Source organism: Mycteria americana, chromosome 24 (genome assembly GCF_035582795.1).
Source record: "Mycteria americana isolate JAX WOST 10 ecotype Jacksonville Zoo and Gardens chromosome 24, USCA_MyAme_1.0, whole genome shotgun sequence".
In the NCBI taxonomy this organism is placed as follows: Eukaryota; Metazoa; Chordata; class Aves; order Ciconiiformes; family Ciconiidae; genus Mycteria; species Mycteria americana.
Window position 1 is genome coordinate 6,009,421 of NC_134388.1, and position 20,572 is coordinate 6,029,992.

General features: G+C 47.8%; 1 protein-coding gene across 3 annotated transcripts in view; it reads left to right on the forward strand.

Moving 5' to 3' along the window:
- SBNO2 (strawberry notch homolog 2) overlaps nt 1-20,572 on the forward strand; it is a 67,093-nt gene that overhangs the window by 28,366 nt on the left and 18,155 nt on the right. For 2 of the 3 annotated variants that reach the window (XM_075524226.1, XM_075524227.1), the window contains 6 exons: nt 11,868-12,032; nt 17,901-17,993; nt 18,639-18,735; nt 19,141-19,301; nt 19,758-19,891; nt 20,425-20,515. In XM_075524226.1, coding sequence (XP_075380341.1) covers nt 11,868-12,032; nt 17,901-17,993; nt 18,639-18,735; nt 19,141-19,301; nt 19,758-19,891; nt 20,425-20,515 — 741 coding nt within the window. Of the gene's footprint in view, nt 1-5,073; nt 5,338-11,867; nt 12,033-17,900; nt 17,994-18,638; nt 18,736-19,140; nt 19,302-19,757; nt 19,892-20,424; nt 20,516-20,572 lie in introns of those variants that run through there. The other variant, XM_075524228.1, reaches the window with a different exon arrangement.

Sequence of the window (20,572 nt, forward strand, 5' to 3'; positions counted from 1 at the left end):
AATTACACTTTAAAAACACTTTTGGTGTGATGCCTAACACTTACTTCAGGCCTTGGTTTAGAAAAAGGAAGGCTGTGATTATAACGGCTCATCCGACCTAGTTACAGTAAGTATGGTGAAATTGTGTTGGTGATGATGGCGTGCGCTCCCCGGCAGGACGGCCACGAGCGCGGTATTAGTGTGTCTGCCACTGCCCTGCTCTCGGCGTGGGCTCCTGCCTCACCGTGGCTCACCTCGTGTAGGGTGCCTGGATGACGATACATCAGATAATGCACTTTAAGATGATCCACCAGGTAACACAGCCGTGCACCCGCCTGAGCTCCCAACTTGGAACTGAGCGAGCATTGCTGTTGGTGTGCGAGGAGACAGTGGCATCAGCCTGGGCTGTTGGCACGTGTGAAGGGGTTGGCTGCTTTGGAGGTGAGCTGTGCTGGAAACAGGCGCGCCGGTAGCTGGTCACTGCCCATGCGCTGGGTTCATAGCGAAGGGCCAGACCAGGCAGGTGTGTGTGGGTGCTACAGCCCTTTCCTGGGCTGCAGGGCTCGGACACCAGCACAGGATTCGCCGACCGAGTGCTCGGTTTGCTCTGATCGTCTGATTTAGCCACCCTGAGCTGGTTACCGAGGAGGAGGGGACAATCTGGGATGCAGCTGACATTATTCTAAAGCAAGGTCTCCTTTAAGTTGGAGGAACCATGCTTTAGGAGTAAATCTTTCCCTTCCATGTATAAGAGGAGCTCTTGGGACTATCTCAGGTGGAGATACCTGTGGTTAAGTGAGAGTAATTCTGCTTTTGAGGCATAATTTGTTGTCAGTTGTGCTTGGCTGCGGATTGCAGGAGCCAGCCAAGTTGCCCCATGGCCCTAGGGAGGGGGTACGAGGGCCTGGAGGGCTCTGGCATCTCCCCCGTTCCAGACTTGTTTTCATCTGTATTGCTACCTTCAAACAGTGATGTCCACCTCTGGGCAGGAGAGAAGGCACAGGAGGTGATGGAGAACTGCCTTCTGAAGTTCTTGGCAAGCACTGTTCTCTGCCTCCTCCCCTTTATAAAGCTAAAAAAGCAGGAAAAGTACTGGTCTGAAACAGAGTGCTCTTTAAAAATGCTGGTAATATAATTTAATAGCAGACCCCTGGGAGATGTTTTAAAATAGATGCTTTAATTCAAAGCAGAATCGGTCTGAGTCAGTCTGATCAAGTGAGTTTCCCCATCTCCAGTTCTGCTGGCAGTCATTGTGTGTCCGGATTCGTAAAGCGCTCAGAACAGCAGTGGTCCTACCACAGCAGTCGCCACGAGAAATATCGCCTCTGACACGAACACCTTCTTCAGTCATTTTTGTTTCCCTGGCCTCATAAGTTTGTTATTCCCCGAGTCGCAGCATCTCGCTGCCTGCTGCCGTGCACTGGTTTCCTCCAGCTTTCAGGATCACCTGCAAGAGTTTACTCTCTCGCTGGCTTTCCATTATACTTCACAAGTTTTCCTGGTTTCTCCTTAATTTAAGGCTCTCTGCACTCCCTCCAGCCTGGGAGATCCCCTCTGCGCTTGCTCGGTGGCAGGCGGTCTCCTGGTCCTCTCCCCATCCCTGAACAAGCAGCAGTTGCCTTCCACATTTCCAGTCCTCAAGGGAGCCATGTGCTGGCAGGGCTCGCTGATCTGAACACCCCCCTCACACACGCTGAATTTCAGCTCTGGTTATAAAATACCGACCAGCTGCTTTGTTATCCTTGTTCTTAGTATCTGTTTTAAAAATAAACCATTTGTGGTCTCAACTTGTCAAAGCCTCTCAGTGCAGTCACTCACCACGCACCTTGCTTCCTCTCGCTCGCTTTTGAAACTAGAGCAGAGGCTGCCCTGTGCGTGGCAGGAATGGCTCTTGGTTCTCAAAACAGCCAAAATGCAAAGCAGAGCCTTGCTGCCAGCTGGGTGAAACCAGCCATGTCATGGGAACAGGAAAAGCAAGGCACGGTCTGTACAATACATCCTCTCCCATCTTTCATCCCTCTGAAAAAAACCCCAACCCTGTTAGTACAAACCGGGTGTGCAGATATTCAGTACTCTGCCACCCTTTAGCTACGCTCCGACTGACTTTTCCAAGAGACCTTGCTGTGATCTGATGATCTGTCCTAGTCGCTGCTCGGGTATCCCTCCCGCATGTGCAGCTGCCTCTTACGTGGGATGGGTACCCAGCAGCTTGGCACGCAGAGATGTTCAGGGGCCCGATGGCTTTTTTCACAAGGGTCTCACCGGCTCGGGAAGCCGAGCCTGGAGTGTGCTTGGACACATCTGAATATCCCATCTTTTGGCAGCTAAGTATTTCAGGAAATTTAGTCCTGAACTCTTTGGTTGCATGAGGGGGATGAGCTGCCAGGTCTTCTCCTGTACGGGTGTGTTAGTCTATATTGGTTTGTATCTGTGCTTTCCTAGAAGTTGAGCACACGCTTTTGAGAAACCACCGGCGCGTTCAGGAAGCTGTCCTGTGGGGCAGTGATTAGGAGGTGGTGGAGGATGCTGTGGAGGTTACCCAGCGAAGTAACTAACTGGGTTGTGCATTTCAGTCTTTTTGCTGGAAGACGGTAAGTCAAATTAATGTGAATGCTGGAATAATTCTGCTTTTCTGTCCCTGTCTGTCAGCACGTGTGTTCATGAATTAATTGTGGAGAGTAGAAATGCTGTGGCATGCCTTCTCCCCTAGGACAGGTTGTTAAAATTCCAGGTGGTGGTTTCTCAGTGGGTTACCTTATCTTCTGTGATTATATTACTGTGGTCTTGCAAAATCAATTTAGCAGTCCTGGTTATCTATAACAATGTCATATGTCTTGCTTCCTTTTGGCAGTCCAGTTGTGTTGCCTACATTTTGCCCCATTTGTCCACTAACAGAAAAGGAAGAGAAAATAAACCACGTACTTTTTTAAAGGTTGTATAAATACCAAAACCTTGGTAGTCTTAGGCAAGAGCTGGTGGTTTAATCAAGGTCACACAGCAAAGCAGTCACCAGCAAGTCACTAATTAAGACGTTTCTAAAATGTATTTAGTCTCTTCATTTCAAACGTATCATTAATGCACCTATCCCAAGCTCCAGGGCACTACCAGCTAATTAAATACAATCAAATTCAGATAAAAGCAGCAGTGAAAACCCACTGCCTTTCTCCACCCCAAACCAGTTGCCCACAGAAACCAAACGCTTCATTTTCACCACAGTTCCTGCAGAATGCCTCTTCGGTAGCAGCACTCGTGTAGCTGTTGCTCGCAGCCTTCAGCGGTGTGTGCTCTAGAATTGTGCTCTAGTAGCAGAAGGAGCCCAGCAGCGATGCTCCAGCTCCTCCCGGGGCGAGGGCGGCGGGGGCTGCCCTTTCCTCGCTTCCTCTGACCGCGGCACCGGCGTCCCTGGCTGCAGTCTGACTGCCTGGGGAAAGGCATTTTCCTTTCCCATTTACTTATTGAAAAAACTCTTCTGGACTAGGTGTTTTGCATGATGGAACGTGGATCCTCATTATTAAGGGCTATTAATGTATTAATCCCCGTGGAACCGCTGTGCTGCAGTTGGTTGTGCCATGTACTCAGCTGCCCTTGGAAATGAGCCCTGGTGGGGGTTTACCACCTGCGGGTGGTTTTCCAGCCCCGGAACCCAGCGTGCCTTTCTTGCAGGGGCCGGTCCTCCCTCCTCATCTGACGTCGTAAAGCAAAACTACCCCCCTCAGGTTTGTCCCCCCTGATTCTCAGAGGGGTGGGAGAGCACCTCATTTTCTGCTCTCATCTCTTGCAGGCCTGGTAGGGGCTTTGCTGTCTTCTGTTGCTCCAAAGTTTTGTTTTTGCCTCGCAACGTGGGATTTTTCCAGCAGTTCTCGGCACGAGGCCCCAAGAGCACTTGCATCAGCAATGACAGCAGGCACCAAGCGCCGGCTGTAACGCAGGACAGTGACGAACTGCGTTTCACTTGAAGCCGTGCCATGATTGCGTGGAAGGACTTGGAGCAGGAACAGAGAGATCTGCAGCCAGCGCTCCTCTCCCCGTCCTCGGCGTGTGCGTCTGCACTGCTGGGTTCGTGCTCTGCCGCGTTTGCTGGCCAGGTTGAGTCCCTCTCCCTGCCCTCCTCTGGTGGCACGGCTGCCCGAGAACGGCTAGCAGCGAGCCTTGCCACAGCCGGGCTCCCGGACATGGAGCGGTGCAGCCTCCGGCCCGGGTCTGAGCCGGAGCAGCCGAGCCCGTGGGAGTGGGGGGGATTAACCCCGCGGCCAGAGCCCCGCACCGGTGCTGCTGCCGGCTGTGCTAGGGCGAAGCAAACGGGAACCTCTTGCACCCAAAGCAAACAGAAAAACTCTCATGTTTTTTTCTGCGGGGTGGTGGGTACTCTGGCAAATTCGCTTCTCCTTCAGCCTCGGGCTGCGCTGGAGCAGACTTTCCTTAAGCTTACGATGAGTGACTCCCTTTCAGACGTCCCTTTGTTGTGCCTTTTTCTCTTCCCCACCGGAAACGTTGCTTATTTCTGTTACCAAAACTGTTAAATAAAGTCAAAAGGGAAGGCCTTGGAAAAAGAAGGCAATGTTCCTGGACACAGAAAAATCACAATGATTTAGAAAAGAACGTTAAACAAATGGCTACTTCTTTTTATTCTCTAATTGCAATATTTGGGGTGGGGCAGATACCGAAGACAAAAGAAAGCACATGGCTCTTGGGGGCAGGGGGGAAGCTGCGAATACTTTTCATAATCTTTTTCAGTTTGATTACTTCATCTGAGCCCCCGAAATCGGGAGGGCAGGAACCCGCAGCCCCAAAGCAGGAGCTGCTGTGGGGGAAACACTGCTGGTGGTTTTGGTGGACGGGGGGGACGAGCCAAGGGGAGCCGGGCTCCTGCCCGGACCTCTCCTGTCCCGTGTCTGGCCACGCCGCTGCGGAGCACAGCTTTGTTTACAGTGCATCTGTGGTTGAATTACACCACATACAGTAATTCTCATCGCATTGCCAGTAATTTCACTGACTTACCAAGCAGGCATCATTTCCTGAAAGTCAGCCCTTGTACTTAGAGGAAGTAAGAGCACTCTCCTTCATGACTAAACGCTATATGCAAATTTCCACAGGCTTAGGACAGACGCACTGTATGGCTGTCCTTTTTTCCTCCATTTTCACTCCTTCCTTCTGCATGTTAATTTTTAAAAACCCTTGATGAGCTCTCTTCCTGGCTGTTGCTGCTGTCGCGGTCATGAATGAAGACCTTTCTCCATTATATACTGAAAAATCTCACCTTACTGCTTCATCCACGTCCTGCTCTGCTGACAGCAAACTGAATGCTGTTCTAAAATGTCCCAAATGCAGTTCTGGCTAAAGTTCCCATCTCTCTACAAGGTAATGCCTGATTTTTCTTTTTTTTCTCCTCCTTGGAATTCCCGGTGTGCTTTGTTTGCAAGGGTAGCCAGCTCCAGCTGCTGCCCCGGGCTTGTGTGTCCCCCATAATTTTTGCAATGGCAGCAGAGGTTTAGGGGTGACGACTCTCGATGCAAGGCAGCGGGAGCAGATTTACTGTGCGGAAGATGTGATTTGTGTTTGGCTGAAACGTGCGGTACTTGGAGACTGTTCCTGTCGGTTATGACTTGGTCGCTAACTGTGAAACTCGGAGGAAGAGGAGCTGTGTGGAGAATTGATCGGTGTGTTTATGTAGTTGTAATAGCTTTAGGAGTTTTATTTTTAAGCCAGATGCTGGGTACAAAAAAGCAAGGGAACCGCTTGCCAGCCAGAGCACTGAACCCTTAAGACTGCAAGTTTATTGCCCCATATTTAGAAAGACTTTGGATTTTGGCAGCTAAAAGATTTTCTTTTAGTGATTGACTTCTTACGTTGCAGCTGTTAATTCTTGATTCTCTCTTTCCTGAAACATAATTTGCTTAATCTGTGATTTTCAAGGCACCAAATCTTTCTTGTCTGACAGTGTGGCTTTGTTCATGTATGTATGTGTGTGCCTGTGTATATATATGTTGGGTTGTTTTTTTTTTTTTAAAAAACACCCTAGCAGCTGTGTGCTATACAGCGGAGTAATCGATAGTTGCTGTGCAGAAGGAGTATTTGTTTCCTCTATGTCTGGATTGTGAGCAAATAAACCATTTATATTGATGGCTTGATAGCCAAAAATATTTTAAGGATGCATATTCCTTCTGTATTTAGACTTCACCTGTTCTTTCATTACTTTTAACAAAGACTTTATTTTGGCTAAAGGAACTGAGCTGTTTCCAGTGGCTGGGAGAAAGAGGTTAACTGTTTGGGTGGTTTTACCCTGATTTTTTTCTGATCTTTTCTAGGGAGTTAATTCTTTGTTTTGGTAACTTTTCTGTTTTGGGATAATGATAGAAATAATGTGCCGTAGCAGCATCAACTGGCGGTGCATTTGCACTCACACTTTAGAAGTCCAGCAAATGATTATCATTGATTTATCAAGTTACTCACTAGAGCATCTTCTGACATGAAGACCAGGCGATGATTTGTGATCCTCTATCTCCCGTTCTAGGACATCGATGTTATTTCAACTTCAATGTAAAAAAGGAACATGCTGACGAGACCCACAGCCAGCAGCCGTGCATAGCCTCGGCATCAGCTGGCTGTTGACCCCTTATAAAATTCTCCATTAAGCAATCACCCTGCTGCGAGGGAATCGCCCTTTTGCCATTTTATAGCGGGCTTCTATAAACTTCCTCTCTGACTCGAGCAGTTCGTTCTGAACCGTGTTTTCACAGCAGACTTCAGGGTCTCCCTTTGTGTCCGTCCTTCTGTAATGGGAGAAACTGGGAAAAGTCTGTGCTGTGAGACGCAGCGCTCAGGGTTGAGATCTTCAAGCTGGCATTTCACCCAGGTGTTCGCTGTCCTGGTGCAGAGCAGTGTTTAACAAAGCAGGCTGAAGAGCTGGAGGCAACGCAGGTCTGCGGTGAAATTCTCCTACCAGTGATGATCTGCAGTGTGCCGTCTGGATTTTGGTTGTAGGCAATGCTAAATTGGAGGGGGGAAAAAAACCCCAACCCCCTCCAAACAAATAGCCTAATTCCAGAAATAAGATTTACACAGAGAATGGTTACAGAGTAGCATTTGAAATAAAGATCCTGCCTTGTGGGATAACTTCCATCTGTTTCAGAAATTTGACTTCCACTGAAACATAAAATAAGTGCTATTACTGGAAAAACCTCTTATTTCCAGTGAAATTTTAAAATTTCAGAGAAAATTTTAAAATTCTTGATTGATCAGTCTTAAACAGGGACAAAATAACTCGCCTTAAATCCTGACAACTGAGACGGGTGACCTCTCTGGAGCGATTTCACCGAGCAGCTTCTCAAGCACGTCAGACCGTTGGAAAAGCAGAAGCAGCCCTTTCCAGATCTGGGAGCTGGCTTTGCAGTCCCTCCGCTCGGCTCATCACCCCTTTCCAGCGCTTGCTGCACCTGTAATCTCCTCGCTCTTCATGGTTTCTTGGGTGTCTCTGCTAGCCCCAACGTCTTAGTCTCCTTTTCAGCTGCTTCCGTCTGTGCATAGGGGGCTCAGCACCTTTTGGCTGAGGGTCTCTCCTGGCTGGGGTCAGCTGTAACCGGTATCAGAGGATCAGTGGGTCTGACAGGGGCTTTATCCCGCTGAGGAAAGGAATCCTTTTGCTCACTCTGTTATTTCATGAGCCGATGGTTTAGGTGATGATCCTTCCTTTCCCTTGAGGAGACTAAGGTAGCTGCTCCTGTTTGCTCCATATAAACCAGTGGAGTAATTAGTCAAGGTATGGTTTATAATGACAGAGGTTGCAGTTATCAGTGTTGCCTTGTATTAAACAATTACACTGCATTTTGTACATAAGCAAGTCCAATTTACTGGGGTTGCACTGTAAGCTCTCCAGGGCGGGGATCTAGCAGGTTACTAGTTCTAGTGCTCTTTAGATAATGTAATTAGGTAAGACAAATGGGAGACTCTGAACGTTTGTGACTAATGCCTCATAACACTGCAAGAGGATGGGCTCACTGAAGTAATTTCCAGGACTAATAATATCCTCGCTCTGACTTGGAGGCTGATTTCCTCTTCCCCATTTCAGCCCCGTGCTCCGAGCAGAGGGAGTGGTGGTGGAGATGGTGGGGCTGGAGCCTTTGCTGGGGGGTTGAAGGGGCTGGGGTCAGGAAGGCGGAGAGCGCTTGCCGGGGTATCTCGGGTTGTGTTACGGTGCTTTCACACGTCCCGTTGCTATTCCAGCCCTGCACTTTCCTCCCTTTGGGACCCTAATGGGCAATGGCCACCCTAGTCTGCTCTACAGTCCTCTTGTTGCCGTGCCTATGTGTTTGCAGACGTTTCCTCCTGAACCGACTTCTGTCAGTGGTATTTGCAAATGAATAAAACCTGCACAGAAGTGTCTCATCGTAGCTCAGCGATGAGACCGGGTGGGGATCTGAGACCATCCAGCTCCTTGAGACGCTGCTGCTGCTGTCCCTGGGTAGTGAAGCCCTCAAGTGAAACTCTGTCAGTTAAATGCCCAAGTGGATCCATGTGACAAAGGTTTTCATAATGAAAAGAAAAAACGAAAAACCCCTGGCTTAACAAAGCTGGGTTTGCCTTGCAACTCCAGCCTTTTGGTTTCGCTCTTTCTTGCCTGTAGCGTGGTATCTCCCAGGCCTGCCTGTCCTTGAGAGAAGAAAAATGTGCTTCTCCTCTCAGCATGCAGATTATAATAAATGCCTTTCATCTTTTAGATTTCATGTCAAGGATGATGATGTCTCCTCTTGCTTGTTATGAATAGGAACTAGTTCTTGCACCTCCTCGTGTGAGCTGAGCTCTGAAGGCTTGTTGGGAGCAAGCTTCTGCTCTTCGTCGTGCCTGCCGAACATTGTGCAACACGTGTGAGGTGGCCAGGCCCGAGGTGTGCTTTTTTTAGTTTTGCATTCAGGATCTCCCTAGGCACCTGTGAAAAGTAACACGTCTGCGTCTCGGGACCGGCTGCTTCACCAGCCGTTGTTCGTTGCCTGTGGACAAAGCACTTGTACCGTCAGGGATTTCGAGTGGGAGTGTTGTAGTTCCAGGTCCATCTCGGGAGCTGTTTGTGTCACTGTTGTGGTGGGTACTCAGGAAGATAGTAGCTGTTGCTTCTAGTGCTGGGCTTTGAAAGACGCTTCTTCAAAGCAGTTCTTATGAGCCTCTTGATATCAGTCTGTATTTATCCCCTGTGTAGTATCTGGACTGTCAGACACCCTAAGTGGAGTTTCCAGCTGCTTTGGGTCCTCCGACTGCTGCGTAAGTCCAGTGTATCAGGTACTAGAGCAGACGGGTGACGGAGCAGTCCATCTGCCCGTCCATCTCTCTCTCTTTTCTGGGAATGGCCAAAAGAGTTGCTACAAAATTGATCTAAACTGTTTTATACCAGGCATAGTATGAGAGAGTAGTATTAGGTGAATTGTTAAACTCTCTTCCTAAGCCCAGATGTCAGTGCTCTCTGCTTTACCCGTGTCCCGGTTGGATCTGAAGAGATGTGGTAGCACAGGAGCGTAGATCGTGGTGACGGTCTGGAGGCTGTTGAACTCCTGCAGCGCTTGTTCTTGGGATCTTGAGTCCAGAGGAAGCAGCAGAAGGGTGGCGAGGACAGCAAGGGGAGATGATGGCTTGTTTCAGCAGCACAGTGGTTCGAGGTAATCGGCAAGTGTCTCTGCAGAGGACTGCAGGGTTCAGAGAGGCTACAGACCTTGGGAGGTGGGAGTTAATGGAAAAAAAAAAATCTCAATAGCATGAACAATGTTAGCTTGAATCCCATATATACTGCCCGTACAGTACTCTAGAGCAGGAGCTTAAGGCTGTGGGACGTAGACAGGCAGGTTCCCGCAGGATGCACAAGGCACTTGCTCTCGCCAAGAAACACCATATTTACGCAAGTGTTTTCCTGCTTTCTCGAGTGTGAAACAGAGCCCCATTTCCAGAGATCACGTAATTCTGCGATGATAAATCTAGGTGCCTGCTTCAGTCTCTGAAAAGCCTTGGTTTCTGAGTAATCCTAAAATAGCCAAAGAAATATCAAGAGTAGGAGCTGCACAGGAAACGCTGCCCGTCTGCTGTTGGGCTGACAGCAGCTGTGTCACACATGAGCACAAGCACCCGGTGCTAGCAGGAGGGTGTCCCGCATCGCAGTACCGCCCTGGCAGCACAGCCTAACAAACAGCCCTTTCTCCTTGAGCCTTTGGGTCCCCCCAGTTGGTTTTTGACAAATGCAAACTTTACACATCATGCCTGCAATCTGTTACTGCTTGCCTTGGCTTTAGTGCATCGGTGCTCTCGCGCAGCTGCCAGCGCCTGCACCCGTGGCTTCGGAGTAGCGACTGTCTTCTTGGGTGCCACACAAGACATATCTGGGAAGAAGGTGAAGGGAGCGTGTCCCGATGGTTTTAAACTCTGCAAAAACATAACTTTTGATAGCAATCGGGGGGGAGTCTGACCCAGCTCTTCGCCTGAAGCCCTTAGGAACAGCGCAAGCAGGCTGAGCTGTTCATGATTTTATGTCAGGCAGGGCTAAGTGACTTTTAAAAAAATCTTTGGCTGCCTTTCTGCCTTGTAGTAGGAAATTGGCCCTTAACTGGAAATGAACAGCGATTTCTCCTCATATCAGACACTGCGGCTCTCCTGGCAGCCATGCTGTGGTATTATCGCACTCATTTGGTTATCTGGCCTAGCGGAGAGCTTGAGCTGGCTGCATGCTGACAAACCCGACCCTTGTGAAGAACCACAAAACTGATTTGTGTTGGCAGAGTCCTCTGGGGCACCGAGAAAGACCTGTTGGTCTGTCTGCATGGTCCTTTGGGACAGAGGCACGTCTCCGGCAGGACCTGTGTGCTGGAGCTTGGTGTTTCAAAGTACGTTGCTCTTCAGTAAACGGCAGACAAAGTTCTTCTGCTTTGAAAAAGTCTGAAAGTGGTATTTGATGTGGAAGGAGAGCAGGGGTGATGCGATGGAGTCAGGGAAGGTGCAGTGATCTAGGTGCAGTGTGCCAGAGCTAAGGACGCAGAGTAAGAAGTGCTTTTTAGCTATCGGTTCTTGCCACCTGAAATTTGAAAAACCAGACAAGGAATTGATGACAGGGAGGGGACTGAAGGCTCTTTCTGAGCTAGATCCGTGTGACTCAAACCACCATCATCACTGGGTTGGCACAAAATAGAACAATTGTAAGCCGTTCCAGCACAGGCACCAGAAAAAGAGCAAGGGCAGAGCCCAATTCTCGTCACTGAAGCACATTCCCTTCTTGTCCGGACTGAGGCATGCCCTTGGGAAAAGGATTGGTAGATTTGCCAAGATTTATCTAGATGCAAATCTAGATGACACTGGCGCTCCTTCCCCCCTGCTCCTGGCAGCCTCCTTTGTGCAGAACCTGGCATGAGGGGACTAATTTTTTCTGAAGCCTCCAGATATTGCTGTGTTATAAATTGCAATTAAACAGCTGTATCATTATCAGGCGTAGCTGGTACTCTGTGGGCTTCTGTGCGTGAATGAAATACTTGGGTCCTTTGGGTGTTAGGCTGAGGACTTTTCACCCCTCAGCAGTCTTTTTAATCAAATACGAAGTTGAGGTGACTGATGTCTTGTTCAAAACTCTTTATTCCACTCCTGTATGTGGAGATGCGCACAGTCTGAGTTAGTCTTGAACGTGTACCGGCACTTCTGTCCAGTCAATGTTTTTCTTAGTTTTTCAAGAAACTGAGATTTTAAAACAGCTGCTTAGAGCGTGTCCTCATTTACAAGTTAATTCCGAAGTTTTGTGGAGCATGAAGTAACAGAGCTGCTCATTTAATAGCAAAAAATTAAAACTTCCTGGATGAGTAGGTGTGAGAAAGGAGCTCTCTGGTCTTCTCATCCTGCATCCTCTAACTGTGGTCATTTCTCCGTTTCAGGATTCTTCATACCTCGATGAGCTCTCCAACAACAACTCCCTCTTCTCGTCCCCTGCGGATTCCCTCTCTGACATTGCGGATCCTAAGGACTTCTTGCCTGCCGATAGTCTGAACCACGTGCCAACACTATGGGATGTAAACACGCCGCAGCAGAACCAAATAGAGGTACGGGCTGCTCCTCTTCCATCCTCCCCATCAGACAATAAATACCTCAGGCTTCATCCCATGGTGTTTTCACCAAGAAATTAAGAAACTAACCCAGTTCCCTACAGGCGTGAAGTTGCAGTATGATGATGTTTTGCTGTTACCAACTTCACTTGAGGAGGGAAGGGGTGAAGTGATTACGCATACTTTAGTCTCCTGGAAGCAGGAGAGAACCCGGACATCCTCAAAGGGACACGTGCACTCTTTCAGAGTGTGGTGCAGGCACTAGCTCTTTCTTCTGACAGCTGTGGCAGGTAGGTGCATCATGAGGAAGATGTATCCCTAAAACATTCAGCAGGTCCAGAGTGGCCTGCAACAGGGCGCTCAGGAGTGCTGAAGAGATGGACTCAAGGAAAAACACCGTGACATAGATCATTAACTGTCCCCAGCAGCAGCCACCACCATTTGTTTATTCTCCATGGCAAATATTTTAGTAACAATGACTAAAAAACAAACTCTGTCTCAACTTAAGACTAACCGTTTTTGTTTACTTTGTGAGTTCAAGTCCCTGCAAGCTTTTACATCTTTGAGTTTTCCTGGGCGTGTGATCTCCCGGCAGTCCCACAGCAACATGTGGTTCTGTGCATTTTTACCAGCCTTCTGCCATCTGTTTTCCCTCATCTGCTGGGACTGATTACTCACTATTGCACAACCTGGTATCAGTCACTATGGGTAGCCGCTGGCTTTGGTTGTTGGTGAACCGATACCGTACACATCTGCTGAATCTCTAGATCTCAGCTCTCACAGTGGATGCCCAGCCGTGCAGTAGGTTTCCTTTGTAGGTCATTGTCTTATGAAGATTGTGGGGGAAAAACATTCAACGTGAATGCCCCAGAAGGCAATCTGGCATGCCTGTGCTTTAGTCACTGTTGTATTTTGGGGTTCTGTTGTGTTTATAGAGGCTGCATTTTGCAGTTAGTCGTGTGTCTGACCGTAGTTCCATGATGAACGCTGGCTGTTTGCCACAGCTTGGAAATAAGAGTCTCGGCAGCAGTTCTGCTTTGAAACGGTGCTGCTGTGTGGCTCAGTGACAGGTTGGCATTGAAGGAGTGTGGCTTGGTGGCGAGGGTCCTGGCCTGGGACTTGGGTAATCAAAGCTCCTGTCTGCCTCAGACTTTCTGTGAGATCTTAGGCCATTCATGCAGATCCTCAAATCAGACACCTGAGCTCTTGCTGAAATCATTGAGATTTGATCACCTTTATAGACCTTTCCAGCATCTGTTTGGCCCTCAGCGTGTCTGTAATTGGAGGCAGAGAATACCACTGCCCTCCCTCCTGGGGATAAATGTGTTACAGATCAAGGGCCACGCCGCTGTGCTGGCAGCGAGGGCTGCACAGGCAATCCACGCGCAGCCTGGTAACTTTGGACCAGTTGGAACTTGAAGTTTGAGACAGCAGGAAAAGAGCTGAGCGATTTGAACCAAAGAAATGTTTGAAGACATCACAGGCTTGTAAACTGGATGATTAAAAAAACTGGAAAGCAGATACATCCCCCAAGACAGAGAAGGCATGTGCCTTATTACTCCTAGTCTCCTATTATTATTGGTTTTTTACATAGTAGCCTAAATCACTACAGAAATAGTTCTGTCGTGTCCTGTTTCTAAACATGTGAACTCTGGTCGAGATAACTGGATGCCTAAAAAAGCTTGTAGTTTTGTGACTGTGGAGTATACAGCAAAAAATCTACTGGGAAAAGCTGTTCTAAATCCAGCGTAAAGAATACAAGTGAGAAACAAATATGTGTCATGTAAGTGTGAGACTAACTTGTCTGACCGTAGCAGAGCAGCCGTCTCAGGTCTTGTTGCGTGCTGTTCTTCACGTCCTCCCCTCACCCCTTGTTGTCCTGCAGAGCGCTTGGGTTCAGATAAGGCCAATTAACTCCTTGGGATTCCATTTATAAATGACTTCCTTTTGAAAAGAATCTCTAGCTATTTTAAACGTTGTCTTATCTGTGTTTTCTGAATACAGAGATGGTTGGGGGGGTGGTTGCTTTTTTGGTGTTTTTTTTTTCCTACCGAGTTTGATGTTTCGTGATGAGGTGTCAGTTAAGTACATCCTAGTCAGGAGATTTCAGTTCATTTTTGCACGGAGGTGGTAACTCACAGGACACTAGGTAAATGGATTGGCAGATTGACTCACGATTGGCAACTGTTTTACTACCTGAATTTCAAATATGCTTTTTTTGTTGTTGTTAAAGGAGGCAAACAAGTGATCTGTTGCAAAATCTCAAGGCAGTGCCGAAGAAAAGGTTCCTTACTGTAACATTCAGTACAGGACAGAGACTTTGCTGACGTCCTGCACCAATAGACAAGCAATTTAGATAATCTGTCCCTGTCCCTTCCCACATCACTACACCACCATCATTTTCCATAAAATTGCAGGAATTTTGGCTTTTGAGTACTGGACTGGACGTCGGTCACGTTACACTGTATGTAGCCCAGGCGAATTCAGTCCTAATCCATTTGGATACGGTACATCCCATCAGTTGGAGCTGTGCAGTCAGCTTTTACCCAGGAGCAATGGCCAGCCTCGCACTGTGTTGTCAGGACAGTAGTTAATTTACTGTCTCAGAGAATTTCAGTCTCAGAGATTCAGGCGGAGCAGAAACAGCGATCTCTCAACAGCCCTGATACGTGGGACATCTCATAAGTGAAGTTGGATGCATCCTGCGTGTGAGACCCACGTACGGATCCCAGGTACAAGAATGGCCTTGTGCCTTGTCCTCTTTAAGAAAGAAAAAGAAACGAACCGTCTTCTGTCGTGTAGCAATTTGAAGATAGGGTGTGGAAAAGACTATATCCGTATTTTAGCTTTCCTCCTTCTTTCTGTCAGCTGTCACTGGCGCTGCAGAAGTGGGTTTACAGAAAGGGGGACAGAGCAAAATTGGAGAAAAGCATCACAGTGAGACTGCGCAATGCCGAACATTTCAAGCTCACTAAGAAACGCTTATCTCCAGTGCCCAGTGCCGAAGCTTTAGGTGGAGTGTTTGTGATTGAAGAGGAAGTGGCTGGGCGCAGAGCTGCCTTCGTGTGCCCATGTGGAGAGAGCTGTTATCCGTAAAGAAAGGAGATATATATAACGTGTTGGCTCTGTTTATCATTTCAGGAATAGGCATGGAGGGAAGAGCTACTACACTGTTAAATATTTGCAGGAGTTAGCAGAAAAAACACACTCGGTTTATTTGTAATGGAGTTGTGAAATACCTTTTAAAAATAGTTCGTGTAATCCATTGTGTTTTCTCACAACCATCTCACAAGTTTACAGTGTTTTTAAGATTGGGGAAGCAAAGCCCTGCCTCTGAAGCCTGTAGCTAGAATTTCTGTGAGTTGCTGATGTCGCTTTTTCTGTCTAACTCATTCACAGCACTTTAAAAATGTGAACACCATTCTCCTAGCTCAATACATAGGGAATGAATTTATGCAGAGGGGAGTTGGCTTGTCAGCCAGACGTGGCTGCTTCTTTTCCCATGGAAGTCATGGCAAGATGGGGCAAAATGGAGAATAATGCAGAGAGGAAAACAATGGAGTAAGACCGAGTCTTTGATTGTGCAATTGTCAGTGGCTTTACTGAACGAGTCTCTCTCCTGCATAGATCCAAGTGTTCTCATGTATGCTGTGTGTGCCTCTTATGTTAATGTTTTCAGATACGTACCATAGAGGAAGGAGAAAATCAGTCTGGGATTTGGGCGAGAGTAGAGAAAGGAAGGAATTGTACAGGTTCAGTCTGGGGCAAGATGATCCATCACCCACCGTAGCTCCTGGTCCCACCTGGACTGGCCCTCACAGCCTATTCTCAGCCATGCAGTTAGTTTTTCAGTGCTCCAAACAACCAAGGGTTCTGTCGCTCCTTTGCAGTACCTGAGGTGAAACGCTGTGTGCCAAAGCCACGTTGCTGAATTGGGATAGCAGGGATTTATACTTTGAAGATTGCCTGATGCAAAACCAGACCTGCATTAACTTTCCACTGCTAGAACTGAGAGAAGCGTGTCCTGCCGTTCCCAGCAGATCTGGGCCTTTCTCTTGCCTAAGAAGAAACTTTTATACTGAGCTCAGATTTGTAGGTGGAGATGTTTCACCTGCTCTCCAGATTTGTTGGCACTGAAAATAGCTCTTCCGTCCAGCTTCCTTCTGGTAATTCTGACTCAGGCTTCCAGTAATGGAGGGTGTTTTTTTCTTTCTTCTTCTTTTTTTTTTTTTTTAATTTAAAAAAAGGAAATAATCGGCGTGTTTATGCTTAAGAACTTCCCATCTTTCACTTCTGCTGGTGGAGCATGGGTCTCTCTCTATGTCTGGCACTCTTTGCAGGCTATAAACTTGAAGTAGTGCTGCTTCTGGAGTCGCTGATTACTTTGGATGCCGTGAGCTGCTGGCTTGACCTTGCTCGCTGTCGGGAAATTCCAGCGTGATTTTGTTTGCGTGGGGGCTGACAAAGGATCTCCTCGATTGTGCCTTCCCAGCCAGGAGTGTCTTGGGAGCTCTCCTAGCTGGCTGCGGTGCAGCGGGCTGGATGGTCCAAAGCCATCATTAACTCTGAGACAGCAGTTGGCGCCTGGAGAGACCTGGCCAGCCCGTACGGCAGCCTGACCCCCACCATCGCTGGCCTGCTGGGCATCTCGGTGCGATCTGAGCTCCTGGGCCTCGTGGCTGGTCTCCGTAGTGGAGGTCCTCACCAGTGGAGGTCCTGGTCTCTGCAAGAGTGAGGTGAACCTGAGGGGCAGCTGGAAGTGTGCAGGCTTTGGTGGTCTCAGGCAAAGGATAGCGATCCTTAACCATGGGACAGCTGTTAATCGGTGCTGACCCACGGGTTGTGTTCTGGTGCAGTTATCTAATTACTTTGAACAGTGGTTTTAATGCTAAAACCAAAATTGCAAAATTGTTAAGTAAATGCTTGCCTCAAGGGCAGTTTGTAAGAAGATGTAAAGTGGTGGTGTTCTGATTTAATGCTCGGTCCTTTCCCAGCGATGGCTTTTGGTTGCAATTTTGTTCAGTCTTTCCCATTCCCCCTGTTTGGATCTCCTTGGCTGCACTCCAGTCTCCCCTTTGGTCCCCAAAGTGATGCTGTTTCTCTTCCATTAGCAAATCCAACCCAGAGCTCTCAGTTGGACTCACCAGTTCAGAATAAAACATGCGATCCCACAATGAGAATCTGCACAGCTCCTTTTAATGGGGACCTGTCTTGTTGGGAACGGCAGAGCAGTTTTGTACACAGCTCCCTTCAGAGCAAATGGGAAAACAGTGACTAACGTAACTGCTCCAGTGCAGAGCAAATCCAGTATTCCCATAATAAACTTCGACCAGGTTTTGACAGGGACTGCTGGCTCGTCAGAGTCCTTTGAAAGTGGCGACGTTTGCACAGGTAATCTGTTAGTGCTAATGGGAGGTGTATGAAAGGTGGGCTTATGCCTGAGATCTCGAGTTTAAAGGCAAAACGTGCCGCTTTGGGATGACCCATCTCAGTGCTGTGTAGTTTGGCAGAGAGACTCCCGTCCTGCAGGTGTGGGAGGACGTGTGTCCCTGCAGGCTTTCATCACACGTGGGCACATGCACAACATGTTCACACTTCTTGCAGGAATGTGTTTACCTTGGTCAGTTATTCCCTGTATGTGTTGACAAAGGCATGTATGGCATTTGCAAGATGTATTAGTTTCCAGAATATTGCCCGGGGCTTTTCATTCACAAACAGAAAGTATTAAAGCCGACTGACATCATCAGAGTGTGAGATCTGACTACAGAGCACAAGTATCTTTACTGTTGTTGTATTTTCATACTTGTTGGGGTCGGAGGGCTGAGGGTTAAGACTGCTTTCTCACCTGCACCCTTTCTGTTCCAGCTGTTCTCACCCAGCAGATCGTTCACTGGCTTAAACTGTTCGAATGACCATGTTCCTGCTGTCCCCAACACCCCGCTCCTCATAAGCTACCAGGTGAGAACGATGGTCGGCTTCAGTAGGATCGGACACCAGGCTCTTACTTGGTAACATCGCAGTGCAGAGGGGAGCAGTTCTGAGCATTTTTCCCTTCAGAGGGAGTGAGACAAGAAAATCAGACAGATACAGGTCACTGCCCTTTCCCAGAAGTGTCTTATATTTCCCTTGGTGGAACCTTGCTATGTTAAAGAATTATTTGGGCTTTCTTTACAGCTAAATCAGCACAGTCTATAGAGGCTGCTCTTCCTGGAATTACATGACTTTGCTTTATGCTGCTGAGTACCACGCTGAGTTTAAAGCTGGTCTAGGTCCCTTACTGAGGGCCAGATTAGAGCACAGCTGGGCAGAATTCTTGCTAGCCCACAGCCCCTCTGAAAAGTGATGTAAACATCTTTCCCTAATTTGGTGTGGACTAGGCGTTGAAAGTAGCTCTTAAAGCACTTGCTGGGCCCCCGGGGTGGGCTCTCACAGATGTTTTTCCTCATGTTGCTGTAGTCTAGAAATGAGATGAATTGTGTTTGAAGGGTTTGTGAATTTGCATAGGGATGGTTTAAATGGTAGTTTCGGGCACTCTGTAGCACTGCGTGTGCCCATAGTTCAATGAGAATATTAATATTTGGTCAATGTTGTGTTTCTTTTCAGTCTCAGGCTCCTGCAGAGGAGGAGGATGAAGGTGAGGAGGAAGAAACAGAAGAGCTGGGGCAAACGGAGACCTATGCAGAATATATACCTTCAAAGTGTGAGTGTCTTGCCATCGCATGAGTATGGGAAGTTCTGTTAACTCCATTGTGGACCAACCTAGTTAACTGCTCCCTTATTTTCCTGCAAGCAGTATATGGTGTTTGCTGTGGCACATCCCAGGCTTGTGATTTTCTAGGAAAACTTTACCAGTGTACTGATCCTTTGTTGGTGCTACGCTAATTTAACAGAACACTTTTCCGTTGCTTGCTTTTGGGGGAGCCATGACTTGTTTTTGGCAATCTGAAATTTCAATGGAACAAAAGAGTGAAGAGCAGGTGTTGGGCTTCTCTCTTCTCTTCCCGAGCAGAGGGCTAAGACTATTAATATGAGGTCTGCAGTCCTTTTTGAGGTGCCCTGTGGGAGTGAAGATCTTGAGTTATCTGTTTTCTGCGTTGTCATTTAGCCAAGATTGGGAAGCACCACCCTGACCTCGTGGTTGAAACGAGCACTCTATCCAGCGTCCCCCCGCCCGACATCACCTACAGCCTTTCCCTGCCGTGCTCCGTTGCCGACAAAGGGTCACTCTCTGCACTACAGCTGGAAGCAATCATTTATGCCTGCCAGGTATGTGGCTCCACCTCGCCCAGCTTGCATGTCTTACACTAGAAAGAAACTGCCTTTTGTACGGACAGATGTTCAGGTGTGTTTTAAAATAACCTGTAATATAAGTGATGAAACTTCAGAAGCTTTGGCATATGGTGTTTTAAATGCCTTTTGAAAGGATTATTTGAAGCCAGGGACTTCTGAGGGGTCTGTTTCCCAAAGAGGCAGGAACTCTTGACTTTTGTTACAGAGGGGAGTGCTTTACATTTTGGGGGCCTGGGGGCCTTTTCTGTGAACTACCACTTGTGAGCTTGGCCATGACACTTAACCATTCCTGCTGTCGTTTATCTGAACAGGAAATGCACTTGCATCGATGGGATATGTGAAAGGGTTAAGCGGTGCTTTTATAAGCTCACATGAAAGCTGTTAGCAAAGGCAAATCCCGTTTAATTTCCAGTTCTGTTCTTGATTTTGCAGCAACATGAAGTTGTATTACCCAATGGGCAGCGAGCTGGGTTCCTCATTGGGGACGGTGCTGGAGTTGGAAAGGGCAGGACAGTTGCGGGCATCATCTTTGAAAATTATCTTAAAGGGAGGAAAAAAGCTCTGTGGTAAGTTGTTTGGTTTGGTTTTTTTTCTCTTTTCCCGTAAGACCTTGGAGTTAGTTTGGATCTGGGAGTAAGGAATTCCTTAGTGCTGATGTTGGCTTTATAGTTGACTCATGCTGTGGCCTTTGGTAAGTCGTTTCCACCTCTTTGTGCCTGTTTGCTGCCTGTGAAATGGGAATATTTCCCCTGCAGCGGTGATGGAGAATGAGTCACTATGAAATAGCAGATTATGTACTACTTGGAGCGCAATGTCAAGCCTATGCCCGCTCTCTTTGAAGTCGCTGGAGGGACTTCATTCGTGGACTTCCTGGGTGCAGACTCAAGCCCCTGGAGTATGGGGTTTTACTGCAGGATACACACAGCTTGTTGTAAGTGGCAGACTGGAGTCTGCTGTAGCATCTTGCGTTGAGGTGTGTGGGCAGTTGGAAATGTGACAGTTTTGCACACCTACTATTGCTTTAGTCAGAGCTATTAATCACTGTGCATGCCCTGACTATCTCCTTAGGAGATAACCAGGCCCACGTCTTGCTTTGCAGGTTCAGCGTCTCCAATGATCTCAAGTATGATGCTGAGAGAGACCTGAAGGACATTGAAGCCTCCCACATTCCTGTGCATGCTTTGAATAAGGTAAGGGAGAGAAGTTGTAATGGTGTTCTGGAAAATCAGCCTACAGTAGCAGTTAGA